General features: G+C 42.3%; 1 protein-coding gene across 1 annotated transcript in view; it reads left to right on the plus strand.

The window, feature by feature from the left end:
- Nucleotides 1-165: 165 nt before the first annotated feature.
- LOC120041033 (copine-4-like) overlaps nt 166-20,000 on the plus strand; it is a gene marked incomplete at its 5' end in the record, with an annotated part of 25,172 nt that continues 5,337 nt past the window's right edge. The window contains 10 exons of the mRNA XM_038985997.1: nt 166-239; nt 333-437; nt 4,823-5,002; nt 5,614-5,685; nt 5,901-5,975; nt 9,611-9,694; nt 11,108-11,197; nt 12,667-12,765; nt 13,008-13,094; nt 15,331-15,390. Of these exons, the coding sequence (XP_038841925.1) occupies nt 166-239; nt 333-437; nt 4,823-5,002; nt 5,614-5,685; nt 5,901-5,975; nt 9,611-9,694; nt 11,108-11,197; nt 12,667-12,765; nt 13,008-13,094; nt 15,331-15,390 (926 nt within the window). The remainder of the gene's footprint in view (nt 240-332; nt 438-4,822; nt 5,003-5,613; nt 5,686-5,900; nt 5,976-9,610; nt 9,695-11,107; nt 11,198-12,666; nt 12,766-13,007; nt 13,095-15,330; nt 15,391-20,000) is intronic.

The following is a 20,000-nucleotide window of genomic DNA, read 5'->3' on the forward strand; positions in this document are numbered from 1 at the left end:
AGTCTTGACCTTGAACATAAGAACTGCTCACTGCTTACTCAGCACCACACCACTGCATCTTCTCATGTAGTTACAGAGGAGGGGTTTGTTTAGGAGGGTGTGTTCTCCCTAAGGTGTGTGTGTGTGTTCCTACTAAAGTGTTTGTGTGTCTGCAGGCCCTTTGAGTGTCCAGCATGAGTAACATATACGAGTCTGCAGAGGCGACCCTCGGCCTGTGCAACTCTTCCTGTCTGACCAAGGTAGCTCATACACACTTTATTGATTGATGGATTGACAAAATGATTAATTGACAAATTGATTGATTGAAGGATTGACTGATTGATTGATGACAGGTTGAGCTGAGAGTGGCTTGTCAAGGGATCTCAGACCGAGATGCCCTTTCTAAACCTGACCCCTGTGTTGTCCTCAAGATGCAGTCACACGGACAGTGGTTTGAGGTACTGTCTCTACCTCCATCTCTCTCTATCTCTCTCTCCATCCACCTATCTTTCTCTCCCTCCATTGATCTATCTATCTATCTATCTCTCTCTCTCTGTTTCTCTCCCTCTCTCTCTCTGTCTCCGTGCCTGACTCAATTAGAAAATAAAATGTTTGCTTTTGCCACAGTTGAACTTACATCACACACACACAGACACACACACAAACACACACACACACACACACACACACACACACACACACACACACACACACACACACACACACACACACACACACACACACACACACACACACACACACACACACACACACACACACACACACACACACTCGTTACTTTGAGACGTTTATCAGGAAAATGCCGTTAAGAGGTCTGTAATGTCAAAGAAACTAATTCGGTCTATTTGGGTTCAGTCAAAAAATGGTCCCTGTTATCTAAAATGCTTGAGTTTGTTTGGTAAAGTCAATATGGCTGAACAGGCTGGCAAACAGAATGCATAGCTCCCTCTTAGTGGTCTTACTGCCAGGTCTTACTGCTAGGTCTTACTGCTAGGTCTTACTGCCAGGTCTTACTGCTAGGTCTTACTGCCAGGTCTTACTGCTAGGTCTTACTGCTAGGTCTTACTGCCAGGTCTTACTGCTAGGTCTTACTGCCAGGTCTTACTGCTAGGTCTTACTGCTAGGTCTTACTGCTAGGTCTTACTGCTAGGTCTTACTGCTAGGTCATACTGCTAGGTCTTACTGCCAGGTCTTACTGCTAGGTCTTACTGCTAGGTCTTACTGCTAGGTCTTACTGCCAGGTCTTACTGCTAGGTCTTACTGCCAGGTCTTACTGCTAGGTCTTACTGCTAGGTCTTACTGCCAGGTCTTACTGCTAGATCTTACTGCTAGGTCTTACTGCCAGGTCTTACTGCTAGGTCATACTGCTAGGTCTTAATGCTAGATCTTACTGCTAGGTCTTACTGCCAGGTCTTACTGCTAGGTCTTACTGCTAGGTCTTACTGCTAGGTCTTACTGCTAGGTCTTACTGCTAGGTCTTACTGCCAGGTCTTACTGCTAGGTCGTACTGCTAGGTCTTAATGCTAGATCTTACTGCTAGGTCTTACTGCCAGGTCTTACTGCTAGGTCATACTGCTAGGTCTTACTGCTAGGTCTTACTGCTAGGTCTCCAAGTGGGGACCTGAGATGGTTGCTGTCCTCTGTTACTATATTAGGTAGGTATAGGTGTTATTATATTAGGCAGGTATAGGTATTACACTATATTAGGTAGGTATAGGTATTACTACTATATTAGGTAGGTATAGGTGTTATTATATTAGGTAGGTATAGGTGTTATTATATTAGGTAGGTATAGGTGTTATTATATTAGGTAGGTATAGGTATTACTACTATATTAGGTAGGTATAGGTGTTATTATATTAGGTAGGTATAGGTATTACTACTATATTAGGTAGGTATAGGTGTTACTACTATATTAGGTAGGTATAGGTATTACTACTATATTAGGTATGTATAGGTATTACTACTATATTAGGTAGGTATAGGTATTACTACTATATTAGGTAGGTATAGGTATTATTATATTAGGTAGGTATAGGTGTTATTATATTAGGTAGGTATAGGTGTTACTATATTAGGTAGGTATAGGTGTTATTATATTAGGTAGGTATAGGTATTACTACTATATTAGGTAGGTATAGGTGTTATTATATTAGGTAGGTATAGGTATTACTACTATATTAGGTAGGTATAGGTATTACTACTATATTAGGTAGGTATAGGTATTACTACTATATTAGGTAGGTATAGGTGTTACTATATTAGGTAGGTATAGGTGTTACTACTATATTAGGTAGGTATAGGTATTACTACTATATTAGGTATGTATAGGTATTACTACTATATTAGGTAGGTATAGGTGTTACTACTATATTAGGTAGGTATAGGTGTTATTATATTAGGTAGGTATAGGTATTACTACTATATTAGGTAGGTATAGGTATTACTACTATATTAGGTAGGTATAGGTATTACTACTATATTAGGTAGGTATAGGTGTTACTACTATATTAGGTAGGTATAGGTGTTACTATATTAGGTAGGTATAGGTGTTACTATATTAGGTAGGTATAGGTGTTATTATATTAGGTAGGTATAGGTATTACTACTATATTAGGTAGGTATAGGTATTACTACCATATTAGGTAGGTATAGGTGTTATTATAATAGGTAGGTATAGGTGTTATTATATTAGGTAGGTATAGGTATTACTACTATATTAGGTAGGTATAGGTATTACTACTATATTAGGTAGGTATAGGTATTACTACTATATTAGGTAGGTATAGGTATTATTATATTAGGTAGGTATAGGTGTTATTATATTAGGTAGGTATAGGTGTTACTATATTAGGTAGGTATAGGTGTTATTATATTAGGTAGGTATAGGTATTACTACTGTATTAGGTAGGTATAGGTGTTATTATATTAGGTAGGTATAGGTATTACTACTATATTAGGTAGGTATAGGTATTACTACTATATTAGGTAGGTATAGGTATTACTACTATATTAGGTAGGTATAGGTGTTACTACTATATTAGGTAGGTATAGGTATTACTACTATATTAGGTAGGTATAGGTATTACTACTATATTAGGTAGGTATAGGTGTTACTACTATATTAGGTAGGTATAGGTGTTATTATATTAGGTAGGTATAGGTATTACTACTATATTAGCTAGGTATAGGTATTACTACTATATTAGGTAGGTATAGGTATTACTACTATATTAGGTAGGTATAGGTGTTACTACTATATTAGGTAGGTATAGGTGTTACTATATTAGGTAGGTATAGGTGTTACTATATTAGGTAGGTATAGGTGTTATTATATTAGGTAGGTATAGGTATTACTACTATATTAGGTAGGTATAGGTGTTACTACTATATTAGGTAGTTATAGGTATTACTACTATATTAGATAGGTATAGGTATTACTACTATATTAGGTAGGTATAGGTATTACTACTATATTAGGTAGGTATAGGTATTATTATATTAGGTAGGTATAGGTGTTATTATATTAGGTAGGTATAGGTGTTACTATATTAGGTAGGTATAGGTGTTATTATATTAGGTAGGTATAGGTATTACTACTATATTAGGTAGGTATAGGTGTTATTATATTAGGTAGGTATAGGTATTACTAATATATTAGGTAGGTATAGGTATTACTACTATATTAGGTAGGTATAGGAATTACTACTATATTAGGTAGGTATAGGTGTTACTACTATATTAGGTAGGTATAGGTGTTATTATATTAGGTAGGTATAGGTATTAGTACTATATTAGGTAGGTATAGGTATTACTACTATATTAGGTAGGTATAGGTATTACTACTATATTAGGTAGGTATAGGTGTTACTACTATATTAGGTAGGTATAGGTGTTACTATATTAGGTAGGTATAGGTGTTACTATATTAGGTAGGTATAGGTGTTCCTACTATATTAGGTAGGTATAGGTGTTATTATATTAGATAGGTATAGGTATTACTACTATATTAGGTAGGTATAGGTATTACTACTATATTAGGTAGGTATAGGTATTACTACTATATTAGGTAGGTATAGGTATTACTACTATATTAGGTAGGTATAGGTGTTATTATATTAGATAGGTATAGGTATTACTACTATATAAGGTAGGTATAGGTATTACTACTATATTAGGTAGGTATAGGTATTACTACTATATTAGGTAGGTATAGGTATTACTACTATATAAGGTAGGTATAGGTATTACTACTATATTAGGTAGGTATAGGTGTTATTATATTAGATAGGTATAGGTATTACTACTATATTAGGTAGGTATAGGTATTACTACTATATTAGGTAGGTATAGGTGTTATTATATTAGGTAGGTATAGGTGTTACTACTATACTAGGTAGGTATAGGTGTTATTATATTAGGTAGGTATAGGTATTACTACTATATTAGGTAGGTATAGGTGTTATTATATTAGATAGGTATAGGTATTACTACTATATTAGGTAGGTATAGGTGTTACGTGGCGCTGAACTTCAGAATGATGATGTCACTGCTGATATTTTACTCCTGTAAAAACTTCAGTGTGTTTGTGTTTGTGTTTGTGTGTGTGTGTTTGTGTGTGTGTGTTTGTGCGTGCGTTCGTTCGTTCGTTCGTGTGTGTGTGTGTTTGTGTTTGTGCGTGCGTGTGTGTTTGTGCGTGCGTTCGTTCGTGTGTGTGTGTGTGTGTGTGTGTTTGTGCGTGTGTGTTTGTTTGTGTTTGTGCGTGCGTGCGTGCGTTCATGTGTGTGTGCGCGTGTGTGTTGGTGTGTGCGCGTGTGTATAGGTGGACCGGACAGAGGTGATCCGTAGCAGTATCAGTCCAGTGTTCTCTAAGGTGTTCCTGGTTGACTTCTACTTTGAGGAGGTGCAGCGTCTTCGCTATGAGCTACATGATATCAGTCCTGCTCACAACGGACTCAGAGACACAGACTGCCTCGGCGCTATGGAGTGTACGTTGGGACAGGTAGGTGCATGTGAGGACAGGCCAGTGTACGGTGGGACAGGCCAGTGTACGTTGGGACAGGACAGTGTACATTGGGACAGGACAGTGTACATTGGGACAGGCCGCTGCACATTGGGACAGGCCAGTTCACATTGGGACAGGACAGTGTACATTGGGACAGGCCGCTGCACATTGGGACAGGCCAGTTCACATTGGGACAGGACAGTGTACATTGGGACAGGCCAGTGCACATTGGGACAGGACAGTGTACATTGGGACAGGCCAGTGCACATTGGGACAGGCCAGTGCACATTGGGACAGGACATTGTACATTGGGACAGGCCAGTGCACATTGGGACAGGACAGTGTACATTGGGACAGGACAGTGCACATTGGGACAGGACAGTGCACATTGGGACAGGATAGTGCACATTGGGACAGGTGCCTGCACATTGGGACAGGTCATTGCATGTGAGGAGTGCATGTTAGGACAGAAGGAAAGATTAGTGTGGTATCTGCTATAACCCTTTCTGTCTGTCTGTCTGTCTGTCTGTCTGTCTGTCTGTCTGTCTGTCTGTCTGTCTGTCTGTCTGTCTGTCTGTCTGTCTCTCTGTCTTTGCTGCACCTTGCAGATCGTGTCCCAGAGGAAACTGTCCAAAGCGCTACTTAAACAGGGAAACGCTACCAGCAAGTCCTCGATCACGGTACAAAGTTCACACACACTTGCACACGCACACACACACACAGACACACAAACGCACACGCACAAACACACACACACACACACACACACACACACACACACACACACACACACACACACACACACACACACACACACACACACACACACACACACACACACACACACACACATACACACACACACAGACCGATGATGATGATCTTTCTGCTCTAGGTAACATCAGAGGAGTTGTCAGGTAATGATGACTACGTAGAACTATCCTTCAGAGCTCGGAAACTAGACGACAAGGTGAGTGTGTGTGTACATACAGAATACAGTGGGTTTAATCATTAAAACATCTACATTTGAGTCATTTAGCAGACGCTCTTATCCTGAGCGACTCACAGGAGCAATTAGGGTTAAGTGCCTTGCTCGAGGGCACATCGGCAGATTGTTCACCTAGTCGGCTCGGGGATTCAAAGCAGCAATCTTTCTGTTAATGGCCCAATGCTCTTAACTGCTCCAGTACATACCGCTCCAGGCGACCTGCCGCTCCAGTACATACCGCTCCAGACTACCTGCCGCTCCAGGCTACCTGCCGCTCCAGTACATACCGCTCCAGGCTACCTGCCGCTCCAGGCTACCTGCCGCTCCAGGCTACCTGCCGCTCCAGTACATACCGCTCCAGGCTACCTGCCGCTCCAGTACATACCGCTCCAGGCTACCTGCCGCTCCAGTACATACCGCTCCAGACTACCTGCCGCTCCAGGCTACAGGCCGCTCCAGTACATACCGCTCCAGGCTACAGGCCGCTCCAGTACATACCGCTCCAGGCTACCTGCCGCTCAAGTACATACCGCTCCAGGCTACCTACCGCTCCAGTACATACCGCTCCAGGCTACCTGCCGCTCCAGTACATGTCTTCAGAGATGAAAGAGGGATAGGACAAAGGAGAATGAAAGGGGAGTGCCTAGGAGCGGTGGAGAAGAGCAAGAAGAGAAGGAGAGGAGAGGGCGTAGGAGGGGTGGAGAAGAGCAAGAAGAGAGTGAGAGGAGAGGGCTTAGGAGGGGGTGGAGAAGAGAACTAAGAGAACGAAGAGAATGAGAGGAGAGGGCTTAGGAGGGGTGGAGAAGAGAACGAAGAGAACAAAGAGAACGAACAGAACGAAGAGAACGAAGAGAAGGAGAGGAGAGGGCGTTGTAGGGATGGAGAAGAGAACAAAGAGAACGAAGAGAACGAAGAGAAGGAGAGGAGAGGGCGTTGGATGGGTGGAGAAGAGAAAGAAGAGAAGGAGAGGAGAGGAGAAGGCCAGGAGAAGAGAATTGGAAGTGGAAGAGAGTGATTAATTATTCCTTAGCTGCAGTGGTGAAAAAAGTACTCAATTCTCATACTTGAGTAAAAGTAAAGATACTTTAATAGACAATGACTCAAGTAAAAGTGAAAGTGACCCACTAAAATATGACTTAAATACAATTCTAAAAGTATCTATCTGGTTTTAAATGTACTTATACAGCGGTGGGAAACTACTCAACTGTCACACTTGAGTTAAAGTAAAAAGTAAATGCTATACATCAAATTCTGTATATAATGTTACAGTATGTAGCTTTTTGGGCATCCTGACCAAATTCACATAGAAATGTGTGTTATAGATCTGTCATTCTCATCAAAAGGAAGTCTAAGAAGCGGAAAATATGTTCTATGTAAGCCATTTCTATGCTTTTCGTTCTTAAGTTTAGTTTTTTGCGTTTTTTACATTCGGTTTTGTACACCAGCTTCAAACAGCTGAAAATACAATATTTTTGCTTATGGAAAGTATTTTTTCACAGAGGTTTAGATGGTACAATGATTCTCTACAAAAGCACTGCTTGTCTTGTCATATAAACTGAAATTAGGCTGACTAATAGAATTTGAGCATCCATGAAATGGCAGAGCGATTTCTGCATATTGCATCTTTAAGCAAATCAGATGGCACAATTTTATTGTTTTTAATTTATTTATGGGCAGCCAGGGCCACACTCCAACACTCAGACATCATTTACAAACAGTATTTGTGCTTAGTGAGTCTGCCAGATCAGAGGCAATAAGGAGGACAACCCGTTATATTGATAGATGTGTGAATTGTACCATATCGCTGTCCTGCCTGAGCATTTGAAATGTAATGAGTACTTTTGAGTGTTAGGGGAAATGTATGGGAGTAAAAAGTACATATTGTCTTTAGCCATGTACAGTCGTGCCAAAAGTTTTGAGAATGACACAAATATTAATTTTCACAAAGTCTGCTGCCTCAGTTTGTATGACGGCAATTTGCATATACTCCAGAATGTTATGAAGAGTGATCAAATGAATTGTAATTAATTGCAAAGTCCCTCTTTGCCATGCAAATGAACTGAATCCCCAAAAAACATTTCCACTGCATTTCAGCCCTGCCACAAAAGGACCAGCTAACATCATGCCAGTGATTCTCTCGTTATCACAGGTGAGTGTTGACGAGGACAAGGCTGGAGATCACTCTGTCATGCTGATTGAGTTTGAATAACAGACTGGAAGCTTCAAAAGGAGGGTGGTGCTTGGAATCATTGTTCTTCTTCTGTCAATCATGGTTACCTGCAAGGAAACACATGCCGTCATCATTGCTTTGCACAAAAAGGGCTTCATAGGCAAGGATATTGCTGCCAGTAAGATTGCACCTAAATCAACCATTTATCGGATCATCAAGAACTTCAAGGAGAGCGGTTCAATTGTTGTGAAGAAGGCTTCAGAGCGCCCAAGAAAGTCCAGCAAGTGCCAGGAACGTCTCCTGAAGTTGATTCAGCTGCGGGATCGGGGCACCACCAGTACAGAGCTTGCTCAGTAATGGCAGCAGGCAGGTGTGAGTACATCTGCATGCACAGTGAGGCGAAGACTTTTGGAGAATGGCCTGGTGTCAAGAAGGACAGCAAAGAAGCCACTTCTCTCCAGGAAAAACATCAGGGACAGACTGATATTCTGCAAAAGGTACAGGGATTGGACTGCTGAGGACTGGGGTAAAGTCATTTTCTCTGATGAATCCCCTTTCCAATTGTTTGGGGCATCTGGAAAAAAAAGCTTGTGAGCGCTACCATCAGTCCTGTGTCATGCCAACAGTAAAGCATCCTGAGACCATTGATGTATGGGGTGCTTCTCAGCCAAGGGAGTGGGCTCACTCACAATTTTGCCTAAGAACACAGCCATGAATAAAGAATGGTACCAACACATCTTCCGAGAGCAACTTCTCCCAACCATCCAGGAACAGTTTGGTGACAAACAATGCCTTTTCCAAAATGATGGAGCACCTTGCCATGCGGCACAAGTGATAACTAAGTGGCACAGGGAACAAAACATCGATATTTTGGGTCCATGGCCAGGAAACTCCCCAGACCTTAATCCCTTTGAGAACTTGTGGTCACCTCAAGAGGCGGATGGACAAACAAAACCCCACAAATTCTGACAAACTCCAAGCATTGATTATGCAAGAATGGCCTGCCATCAGTCAGGATGTGGCCCAGAAGTTAATTGACAGCATGCCAGGGCGGATTGCAGAGGTCTTGAAAAAGAAGGGTCAACACTGCAAATATTGACTCTTTGCATCAACTTCATGTAATTGTCAATAAAATCCTTTGACACTTATGAAATGCTTGTAATTATACTTCAGTATTCCATAGTAACATCTGGCAAAAATATCAAAAGACACTGAAGCAGCAAACTTTGTGAAAATTAATATTTGTGTCATTCTCAAAACTTTGGCCACGACTGCAGTGGAAAAGTTGTAAAAATATAAATAATAAAGTTAAGTACAGATACCCCAAAAAAAACAATTTAAGGAGTACTTCAAAGTATTTTTTACTTAGTTACTTTACACCACTGCTTAGCTGAATAAACAATTGATCAAGCTGATTTTCAAACATGATGTGTGTGTTTTTCTGTAGGATTTCTTCAGTAAATCAGATCCATTTTTGGAAATCTTCAGAATGAATGATGATGGCAGTGGATCACTTGTTCACAGAACTGAGGTAAATTGCACACAGACATTTAGCAGACGCTCTTATCCAGACAGACTCACAGGAGCAATTAGGTTTAAGTGCCTTGTTCACATGGGAACATTGGCAGATTATTCACCTAGTCAGCTCAGGGATTTGAACCAGCGACCTTCTGTCTACTGGCCCAACACTCTTAACCGCTAGGCAACCTGCCACCTGCCCACTCACAGACAGTATGAGCACAGATGATGATATTGATGTGTGCAGTGGTGGAAAAAGTACCCAACTGTCATACTTGAGTAAAAGTAAAGATTCCTTCATAGAAAATGACTCAAATAAAAGTGAAAGTCACCCAGTAAAATACTACTCGAGTAAAAGTCTTAAAGTATTTGGTTTTAAATATACTTAAGTATCAAAAGTACATATACGTGTAACCCTAACCCTATTAAGACAACCAGACAGCACCATTTTCTTTTCTTTTTTTTCATTTACGGATAGCCAGGGTCACACTCCAACACTCAGACATCATTTATGGATAGCCAGGGGCACACTCCAACACTCAGACATCATTTACATATAGCCAGGGGCACACTCCAACACTCAGACATCATTTACGGATAGCCAGGGGCACACTCCAACACTCAGACATCATTTACGGATAGCCAGGGGCACACTCCAACACTCAGACATCATTTATGGATAGCCAGGGGCACACTCCAACACTCAGACATCATTTATGGATAGCCAGGGGCACACTCCAACACTCAGACATCATTTACAGATAGCCAGGGGCACACTCCAACACTCAGACATCATTTACGGATAGCCAGGGGCACACTCCAACACTCAGACATCATTTACAGATAGCCAGGGGCACACTCCAACACTCAGACATCATTTACGGATAGCCAGGGTCACACTCCAACACTCAGACATCATTTACGGATAGCCAGGGTCACACTCCAACACTCAGACATAATTTATGGATAGCCAGGGGCACACTCCAACACTCAGACATCATTTACAGATAGCCAGGGGCACACTCCAACACTCAGACAACATTTATGGATAGCCAGGGTCACACTCCAACACTCAGACATCATTTACAGATAGCCAGGGTCACACTCCAACACTCAGACATCATTTACGGATAGCCAGGGTCACACTCCAACACTCAGACATCATTTACAAACCAAGCATGTGTGTTTAGTGAGACCGCCAGATCAGAGGCAGTAGGGATGACCAGGGATATTATCTTGATAAGTGTGTGAATTTGACCCTTTTTCTGTCCTGCTAAGTATGACTAAAAATGTATGCCGTAAAAAGTACATGATTTTCTTCAGGAATATAGTGAAGTAAAAGTAAAAGTTGTCAAAAACATAAATAGTAAAGTACAGATACCCCAACAAACGAGGTAAGTAGTACTGGTCATGTGTGTGTTCTCAGACGGTGATGAATGACCTCAGCCCGGTGTGGAAGTCATTCAAGGTCTCTCTTAACACACTGTGTAGTGGAGACCACGACCGCCAACTAAAGGTAAGATCCCAACCATAACCTGACCATAACATCCTCTAACCTGACCACATGCAACTGATGGTGACGAGTGACCTTGCCTAAGATTTGAAGAGGCTTTAGCTCAGCTGCCTAACACGGTCTTGTGACACACTGACGACACAGTTGTTTTTTTTAAAGTCAGTACAATATTCATGCTCATGTTGTGTGTGTGTCAGTGTCAGTGTGTCAGTGTCAGTATCAGTGTCAGTGTGTGTGTGTGTGTGTGTGTGTGTGTGTGTGTGTGTGTGTGTGTGTGTGTGTGTGTGTGTGTGTGTGACTCTTTAACCTTACAGAGATTCTAAACGGTATTGTCTTCATGAATAAACATGGCATCATTAATTATTCACAAGCCTCTTAACACCCCGTGTCTCTTGTCAGCCCTGTCAACAGGGAACACACACACACACACACACACACACACACACACACACACACACACACACACACACACACACACACACACACACACACACACACACACACACAGTTACCTGTTTAAAAATTCCGTAAGTAGAACAGAGTGGACTGAGTTAGGTCTGTGTGAGCTCTGAATCAAAGATTATTGTGTTACGTCTGAATCAGTTATCATTGTGTTAAGTCTGAATTATATTAGTGGAGCTATGTCTGAATCAGTGATTTTTGTGTTAGGTCTGAATCAGTGATTTTTGTGTTAGGTCTGAATCAGTTATCATTGTGTTAGGTCTGAATCAGTGATTTTTGTGTTAGGTCTGAATCAGTGATTTTTGTGTTAGGTCTGAATCAGTGATTTTTGTGTTAGGTCTGAATCAGTGATTTTTGTGTTAGGTCTGAATCAGTGATCAGTTAGCACAAATAGAAGAAAACGTTTTAAAACAGAATAGATACTACAAATATGATGACCGATTTTTGCTCTCTGTTCTGAAATGTTTTAATTTTGCTAATTTTGCGCCCTAATGAACATGACTTAGCTCCATCTCTGTCTAATGCACATGACTTAGCTCCATCTCTTTCTAATGCACATGACTTAGCTCCATCTCTTTCTAATGCACATGACTTAGCTCCATCTCTGTCTAATGAACATGACTTAGCTCCATCTCTGTCTAATGCACATGACTTAGCTCCATCTCTGTCTAATGCACATGACTTAGCTCCATCGCTGTCTAGTGAACAGTCCCAACCTTGATAGGTACACACACACACATACACACACACACACACACACACACACACACACACACACACACACACACACACACACACACACACACACACACACACACACACACACACACACACACACACACACACACACACACACACACACACTACAGCTGAGTCCCTCTCAGCGTCTTCAGATTAATATTTCACCCCCCCCACCAAAACCAGCTATCAATCATTCAGCATGGCATTTATGTGTGTCTGTGTGTGTGTGCGTGCGTGCGTGCGTGCGTGTGTGTGCGTGTATGTTTCAGTGCACAGTGTATGATTGGGACTCCAATGGGAAGCACGACTTCATTGGAGAGTTTCAGACCACCTATAAGGAGATACGGACAGACCTGGAGGGGAGACAGGTACACCCTAACCCTAACCCAACCCTAACCCTAAATCTAAATCTAATACTAACCCAAACCTAACCTAACCCTAAACCAACCCTAAATCTAATGCTAACCCAAACCTAACCTTACCCTAAACTAACCCTAACCCAACCCTAACCCAACCTAAACTTAACCTGACCCTCAATGAGCTAAAATGATTATTGAGGCTACTAATTGCTAAACATGCAAATGATTCACGTGCATGTTAATGTGTGTAGATGCAATGGGACTGTATAAACCCCAAGTACCAACTGAAGAAGAAGAACTACAGAAACTCTGGCGTCATCGTCCTCAACCACTGTAAGGTAACACTCCTCTTTATATCACTCTTTATCTCTGCCCCCTCTTCATATCACTCTCTATCTCTATCCCCCTCTTTATATCACTCTTTATCTCTGCCCCCTCTTTATATCACTCTTTATCTCTATCCCCCTCTTCATATCACTCTTTATCTCTGCCCCCTCTTTATATCACTCTTTATCTCTGTCCCCCTCTTCATATCACAATCTATCTCTATCCCCCTCTTTATATCACTCTTTATCTCTGTCCCCCTCTTCATATCACGATCTATCTCTATCCCCCTCTTCATATCACTCTTTATCTCTATCCCCCTCTTTATATCACTCTTTATCTCTATCCCCCTCTTCATATCACGATCTATCTCTATCCCCCTCTTTATATCACTCTTTATCTCTATCCTCCTCTTTATATCACTCTTTATCTCTATCCCCCTCTTTATATCACTCTTTATCTCTATCCCCCTCTTTATATCACTCTTTATCTCTATCCCCCTCTTCATATCACTCTTTATCTCTATCCCCCTCTTCATATCACTCTTTATCTCTATCCCCCTCTTTATATCACTCTCTCTTTATCTCTACCCCCCTCTTTATATCACTCTTTATCTCTGCCCCACTCTTTATATCACTCTTTATCTCTATCCCCCTCTTTATATCACTCTTTATCTCTGCCCCACTCTTTATATCACGCTTTATCTCTATCCTCCTCTTTATATCACTCTTTATCTATATCCTCCTCTTTATATCACTCTTTATCTCTATCCCCCTCTTTATATCACTCTTTATCTCTATCCCTCTCTTTATATCACTCTTTATCTCTATCCCCCTCTTTATATCACTCTCTCTTTATCTCTGTCCCCCTCTTTATATCACTCTCTCTTTATCTCTATCCCCCTCTTTATATCACTCTCTTTATCTCTATCCCCCTCTTTATATCACTCTCTCTTTATCTCTGTCCCCCTCTTTATATCACTCTCTCTTTATCTCTATCCCCCTCTTTATATCACTCTCTCTTTATCTCTACCCCCCTCTTTATATCACTCTGTATCTATATCCCCCTCTTTATGTCCCTCTCTCTCTTTATCTCTACCCCCCTCTTTATGTCCCTCTCTCTCTTTATCTCTACCCCCCTCTTTATGTCCCTCTCTCTCTTTATCTCTGTCCCCCTCTTTATGTCACGACTCAGGATAAAACACAGATGCAGACACAGGAGGCGGATAGTACAGTTCTCAGATGATTTATTGTAAGCACGGGGCAGGCAAGGGCAGGTCGAGGACAGGCAGAGGTTCGTAAACAGGTCAGAGTCAGGCAGGTACAGGACGGCAGGCAGGCTCGGGTCAGGGCAGGCAGAATGGTCAGAACCGGGAAAAACTAGGAAACAGAACTTGAGAAACAGGAAGACGGGAAAGCACGCTGGTAAAACCTGACAAGACAAGATGAACTGGCAACAGACAAACAGAGAACACAGGTGTAAATACACAGGGGATAATGAGGAAGATGGGCGACACCTGGAGAGGGATGGAGACAAGCACAAAGACAGGTGAAACAGATCAGGGTGTGACACGTTATCTCTACCCCACTCTTTCTGTCACTCTCTCTCTTTATCCCTAATCTCTCTCTCTATATCCATACTCTCTCTCTCTCTTCATCAATACTCTCTCTCTCTCTCTTTATCCCTACTCTCTCTATATATATATCCATACTCTCTCTTTCTTTATCCCTACTCTCTCTCTTTATCCCTACTCTCTCTATATATATATCCATACTCTCTCTTTCTTTATCCCTACTCTCTCTCTTTATCCCTACTCTCTCTCTCTATATATCCATACTCTCTCTTTCTTTATCCCTACTCTCTCTCTTTATCCCTACTCTCTCTCCCTCTTTACCCCTACTCTCCCCCCCCCCCCCCCCCCCCCACTGATGTTGAATAAATATGTTACGAGAGGTTGTTTTCAAAGGTGTTCTGACTGCCTGTGTACAGTATACAAGTAAAGTGTTACCCTGTTATTTAAATTAGTAGTGGTATACTTGTGCTCTTTCTAACAGCAGTTATGAGGTATTCACACACACACACACACACACACACACACACACACACACACACACACACACACACACACACACACACACACACACTGACACACACACACACAGAAACACACAAACACACACATACAGACACACACACACACACACACACACACTCACACACACACTGTAACTGTGTTCTTTCTAATGACAGATCATCAAAATGTATTCTTTCCTGGATTACATCATGGGAGGCTGTCAGATCCAGTTCACAGTAAGTGCGTCTGTGTGTATGTGTGTATGTGTGTGTGTGTGTGCGTGCGTGCGTGCGTGCGTGTGTGTGTGTGTGTGTGTGTGTACGGTGGTGCGTGTGAGTGGTTGAAAGCATCCAGATTAATTTGTAAACAGGGAGATGCCAAAAAGTGAGCGAGAGAATTAGAATTAGCATTTTAAGAACAACAATAAACAATACCGTTGTGACCTGCTGCGGTCATTCCCTTGTGAGTTGTGAGATGGCAGTGTCAATGCAAGAACAGGTTGTTCAAAGCGGCTGGAGAGCACTCGTTAATGAGAGACAGAAATAATGGCACGGGAAGTATTAGATTCCATCGTTTGCTTCAGTTGCATCCCGAGATAATAAGAGGAAAAAAACGGGCACCTATCCTTCTTCCTCGCTAGAGCTCGGCTACCCAACCCGAGCCCGATGGGCCCCAACATTATACATCGGGTTAGTGCCGGGTAGGGCCTGTTTTTCCATCATTAACTAGGGTACGGGCAGGGCTTGGGGATCACTAAATTGATCAGTAACATTTGCTCTGCTGCACAGCTCTGTCACATCTGACTAAGATCGTAACATGGTGCTTCAACCTCGTCAAATATAAGACTGGAGAGATTATTTCACAGAAAACAATAATGTTCCTTGAGTTTTGTCTAGTTTAGAGTGAATAAAAGTAGCTAACAGCTCTCTCATGTCTCTTCATTGAGCAGAGCAGCCCGAGCGGAGATGTTGCTACGGTTACGCACAGACTCAGAACCGCCATGAGCAGGGTGCATGCAGAGCGAGCTGACTGAGTGTAGGGAGCGAGTGACAGACCGAAAGTAGCAGCTAATCAGTGGTGTAAAGAACTTAAATAAAAATACTTGAAAGTGCTGCTTAAGTAGTTTTTTGGGGGTATCTGTACTTTACTATTTATATTTTGGACAACTTTTACTTTTACTTCACTACATTACTAAAGAAAATATTGTACTTTTTACTCCACACATTTTCCCTGACACCTAAAAGTACTCGTTACATTTTCAATGCTTAGCAGGACAGGAAAATGGTCCAATTTACATGATCTGGTCAATTATGTCTGAGTGTTGGCGTGTGCCTCTGGCTATCTGTACATTTATTTGGGTTTGCTTAATATAAGTCATTTGACATTTATTTATGCTATTACTTTTGATACTTAATAATATTTTAGCAATTACATTTAAGTATACTTTTAGACTTTTACTGGGTGACTTTCAAATTTAATTGAGTCATTTTCTATTAAGGTATCTTTACTTTTACTCAAGTATGACAATTGGGTCCTTTTTCCACCAATGCAGCTAATGGATTTACTAACAGAGGAAGTTATTTCGGGTTTCAGGCTGACGCAATCGGGTTGGGTAGGGTAGGGCCTGAACATCGCGGGCTGGGTAGGGTAGGGCCTGAACATCGCGGGCTGGGTAGGGTAGGGCCTGAACATCGCGGGCTGGGTAGGGTAGGGCCTGAACATCGCGGGCTAGGTAGGGTAGGGCCTGAACATCGCGGGCTGGGTAGGGTAGGGCCTGAACATCGCGGGCTGGGTAGGGTAGGGCCTGAACATCGCGGGCTGGGTAGGGTAGGGCCTGAACATCGCGGGCTGGGTAGGGTAGGGCCTGAACATCGCGGGCTGGGTAGGGTAGGGCCTGAACATCGCGGGCTGGGTAGGGTAGGGCCTGAACATCGCGGGCTGGGTAGGGTAGGGCCTGAATGTCGCGGGCTGGGTAGGGTAGGGCCTGAATGTCGCGGGCTGGGTAGGGTAGGGCCTGAACATCGCGGGTTGGGTAGGGTAGGGCCTGAACATCACGGGTTGGGTAGGGTAGGGCCTGAACATCGCGGGCTGGGTAGGGTAGGGCCTGAACATCGCGGGCTGGGTAGGGTAGGGCATGAACATCGCGGGCTGGGTAGGGTAGGGCCTGAACATCGCGGGCTGGGTTGGGTAGGGCCTGAATGTCGCGGGCCTGAACGTCACAGGCTGGGTAGGGTTTAATATTCATGCTTGTGCAGGGCTCTATTCCTTGCATGTATGCTGGTCATCATGACTTGTTTAAATGTGTTATTCTCGTTATATTATTTATCACTCCTCTCTTATTTTTACCTTTATTTAACTAGGCAAGTCAGTTATGAACAAATTCTTATTTTCAATGACGGCCTTGGAACAGTGGGTTAACTGCCTTGTTCAGGGGCAGAACGACAGATTTTTACCTTGTCAGCTCGGTTACTAGTCCAACGCTCTAACCACTAGGCTACCTGCCTCCCCATTAAGAGATGGAGTCTAGACAGGCTGCTTTAGGAAACTTTATAAATTAGCGAACTCACACCCCAAAAGTCTAGAGCGATAAAAGGCTACACTGATCCCTTGTGCTTGGCTGGAATTTCTGTTTTGCGATCTGTTGCCTACGTCAACAGACAGGGTTTCATTAGCTTAAATAGTCCTAGGCACTAGATATATATATATAGTGCCTAGGACTATTTAAGCTAATGAAACCCTGCAAATTACCGCAAATTATAGTGGTCTTTCCAAATTATAGTGGTCTTTCCAAATTATAGTGGTCTTTCCAAATTATAGTGGTCTTTCCAAATTATAGTGGTCTTTCCAGTGGCACTGACCAACTCAATGCGCAACACACTCACTGGGGATGGCGGATGAGCTTGTGCCAATATCCCTCAACATAGCCAATGTTGTTCCCTCCATGTTGGGAGTTGATACAATATCCCTCAACATAGCCAATGTTGTTCCCTCGATGTTGGGAGTTGATACAATATCCCTCAACATAGCCAATGTTGTTCCCTCCATGTTGGGAGTTGATACAATATCCCTCAACATAGCCAATGTTGTTCCCTCCATGTTGGGAGTTGATACAATATCCCTCAACATAGCCAATGTTGTTCCCTCCATGTTGGGAGTTGATACAATATCCCTCAACATAGCCAATGTTGTTCCCTCCATGTTGGGAGTTGATACAATATCCCTCAACATAGCCAATGTTGTTCCCTCCATGTTGGGAGTTGATACAATATCCCTCAACATAGCCAATGTTGTTCCCTCCATGTTGGGAGTTGATACAATATCCCTCAACATAGCCAATGTTGTTCCCTCCATGTTGGGAGTTGATACAATATCCCTCAACATAGCCAATGTTGTTCCCTCCATGTTGGGAGTTGATACAATATCCCTCAACATAGCCAATGTTGTTCCCTCCATGTTGGGAGTTGATACAATATCCCTCAACATAGCCAATGTTGTTCCCTCCATGTTGGGAGTTGATACAATATCCCTCAACATAGCCAATGTTGTTCCCTCCATGTTGGGAGTTGATACAATATCCCTCAACATAGCCAATGTTGTTCCCTCCATGTTGGGAGTTGATACAATATCCCTCAACATAGCCAATGTTGTTCCCTCCATGTTGGGAGTTGATACAATATCCCTCAACATAGCCAATGTTGTTCCCTCCATGTTGGGAGTTGATACAATATCCCTCAACATAGCCAATGTTGTTCCCTCCATGTTGGGAGTTGATACAATATCCCTCAACATAGCCAATGTTGTTCCCTCCATGTTGGGAGTTGATACAATATCCCTCAACATAGCCAATGTTGTTCCCTCCATGTTGGGAGTTGATACAATATCCCTCAACATAGCCAATGTTGTTCCCTCCATGTTGGGAGTTGATACAATATCCCTCAACATAGCCAATGTTGTTCCCTCCATGTTGGGAGTTGACACAATATCCCTCAACATAGCCAATGTTGTTCCCTCCATGTTGGGAGTTGATACAATATCCCTCAACATAGCCAATGTTGTTCCCTCCATGTTGGGAGTTGATACAATATCCCTCAACATAGCCAATGTTGTTCCCTCCATGTTGGGAATATTTTGGTAGATAATATACTGTATAGTGTTCTCTTTTTCAGCGGTAGCCTTGCTTTCCAACCTGTGTTTTCCCAGCTGTTGTAGAACATATTTTAGCTGCTCACTCTTCACTGACAGATACAGAATCAACAACCAGCTGTTTGATATTTACCAAGGGTTCCCGACTGTATGCGCTTTAATTTGGGCTAAACACAATCCACAGCAACAACATTTTTAAAGCTCTTGATTGCTACATTCTACTCTCTGATGTAGTGTTTTGAATTATTACATTTATTTCTGTACAGACAGAAGTAGTTCTAGGATAACTCTATAATTTTGGCAAATGTATTTCAATTTATTAATACAGGGGTGTCTGCAGTTTTGTTTTGTTTTTTCCTGTCAATTAAGACCTAGACAACCTGGTGAGGGGAGTTCTGTTAAGACCTAGACAACCTGGTGAGGGGAGTTCTGTTAAGACCTAGACAACCTGGTGAGGGGAGTTCTGTTAAGACCTAGACAACCTGGTGAGGGGAGTTCTGTTAAGACCTAGACAACCTGGTGATGGGAGTTCTGTTAAGACCTAGACAACCTGGTGAGGGGAGTTTAGTTAAGACCTAGACAACCTGGTGAGGGGAGTTCTGTTAAGACCTAGACAACCTGGTGAGGGGAGTTCTGTTAAGACCTAGACAACCTGGTGAGGGGAGTTCTGTTAAGACCTAGACAACCTGGTGAGGGGAGTTCT

The sequence above is a fragment of the Salvelinus namaycush genome, unplaced genomic scaffold, assembly GCF_016432855.1.
Source record: "Salvelinus namaycush isolate Seneca unplaced genomic scaffold, SaNama_1.0 Scaffold40, whole genome shotgun sequence".
Classification (NCBI taxonomy): Eukaryota; Metazoa; Chordata; class Actinopteri; order Salmoniformes; family Salmonidae; genus Salvelinus; species Salvelinus namaycush.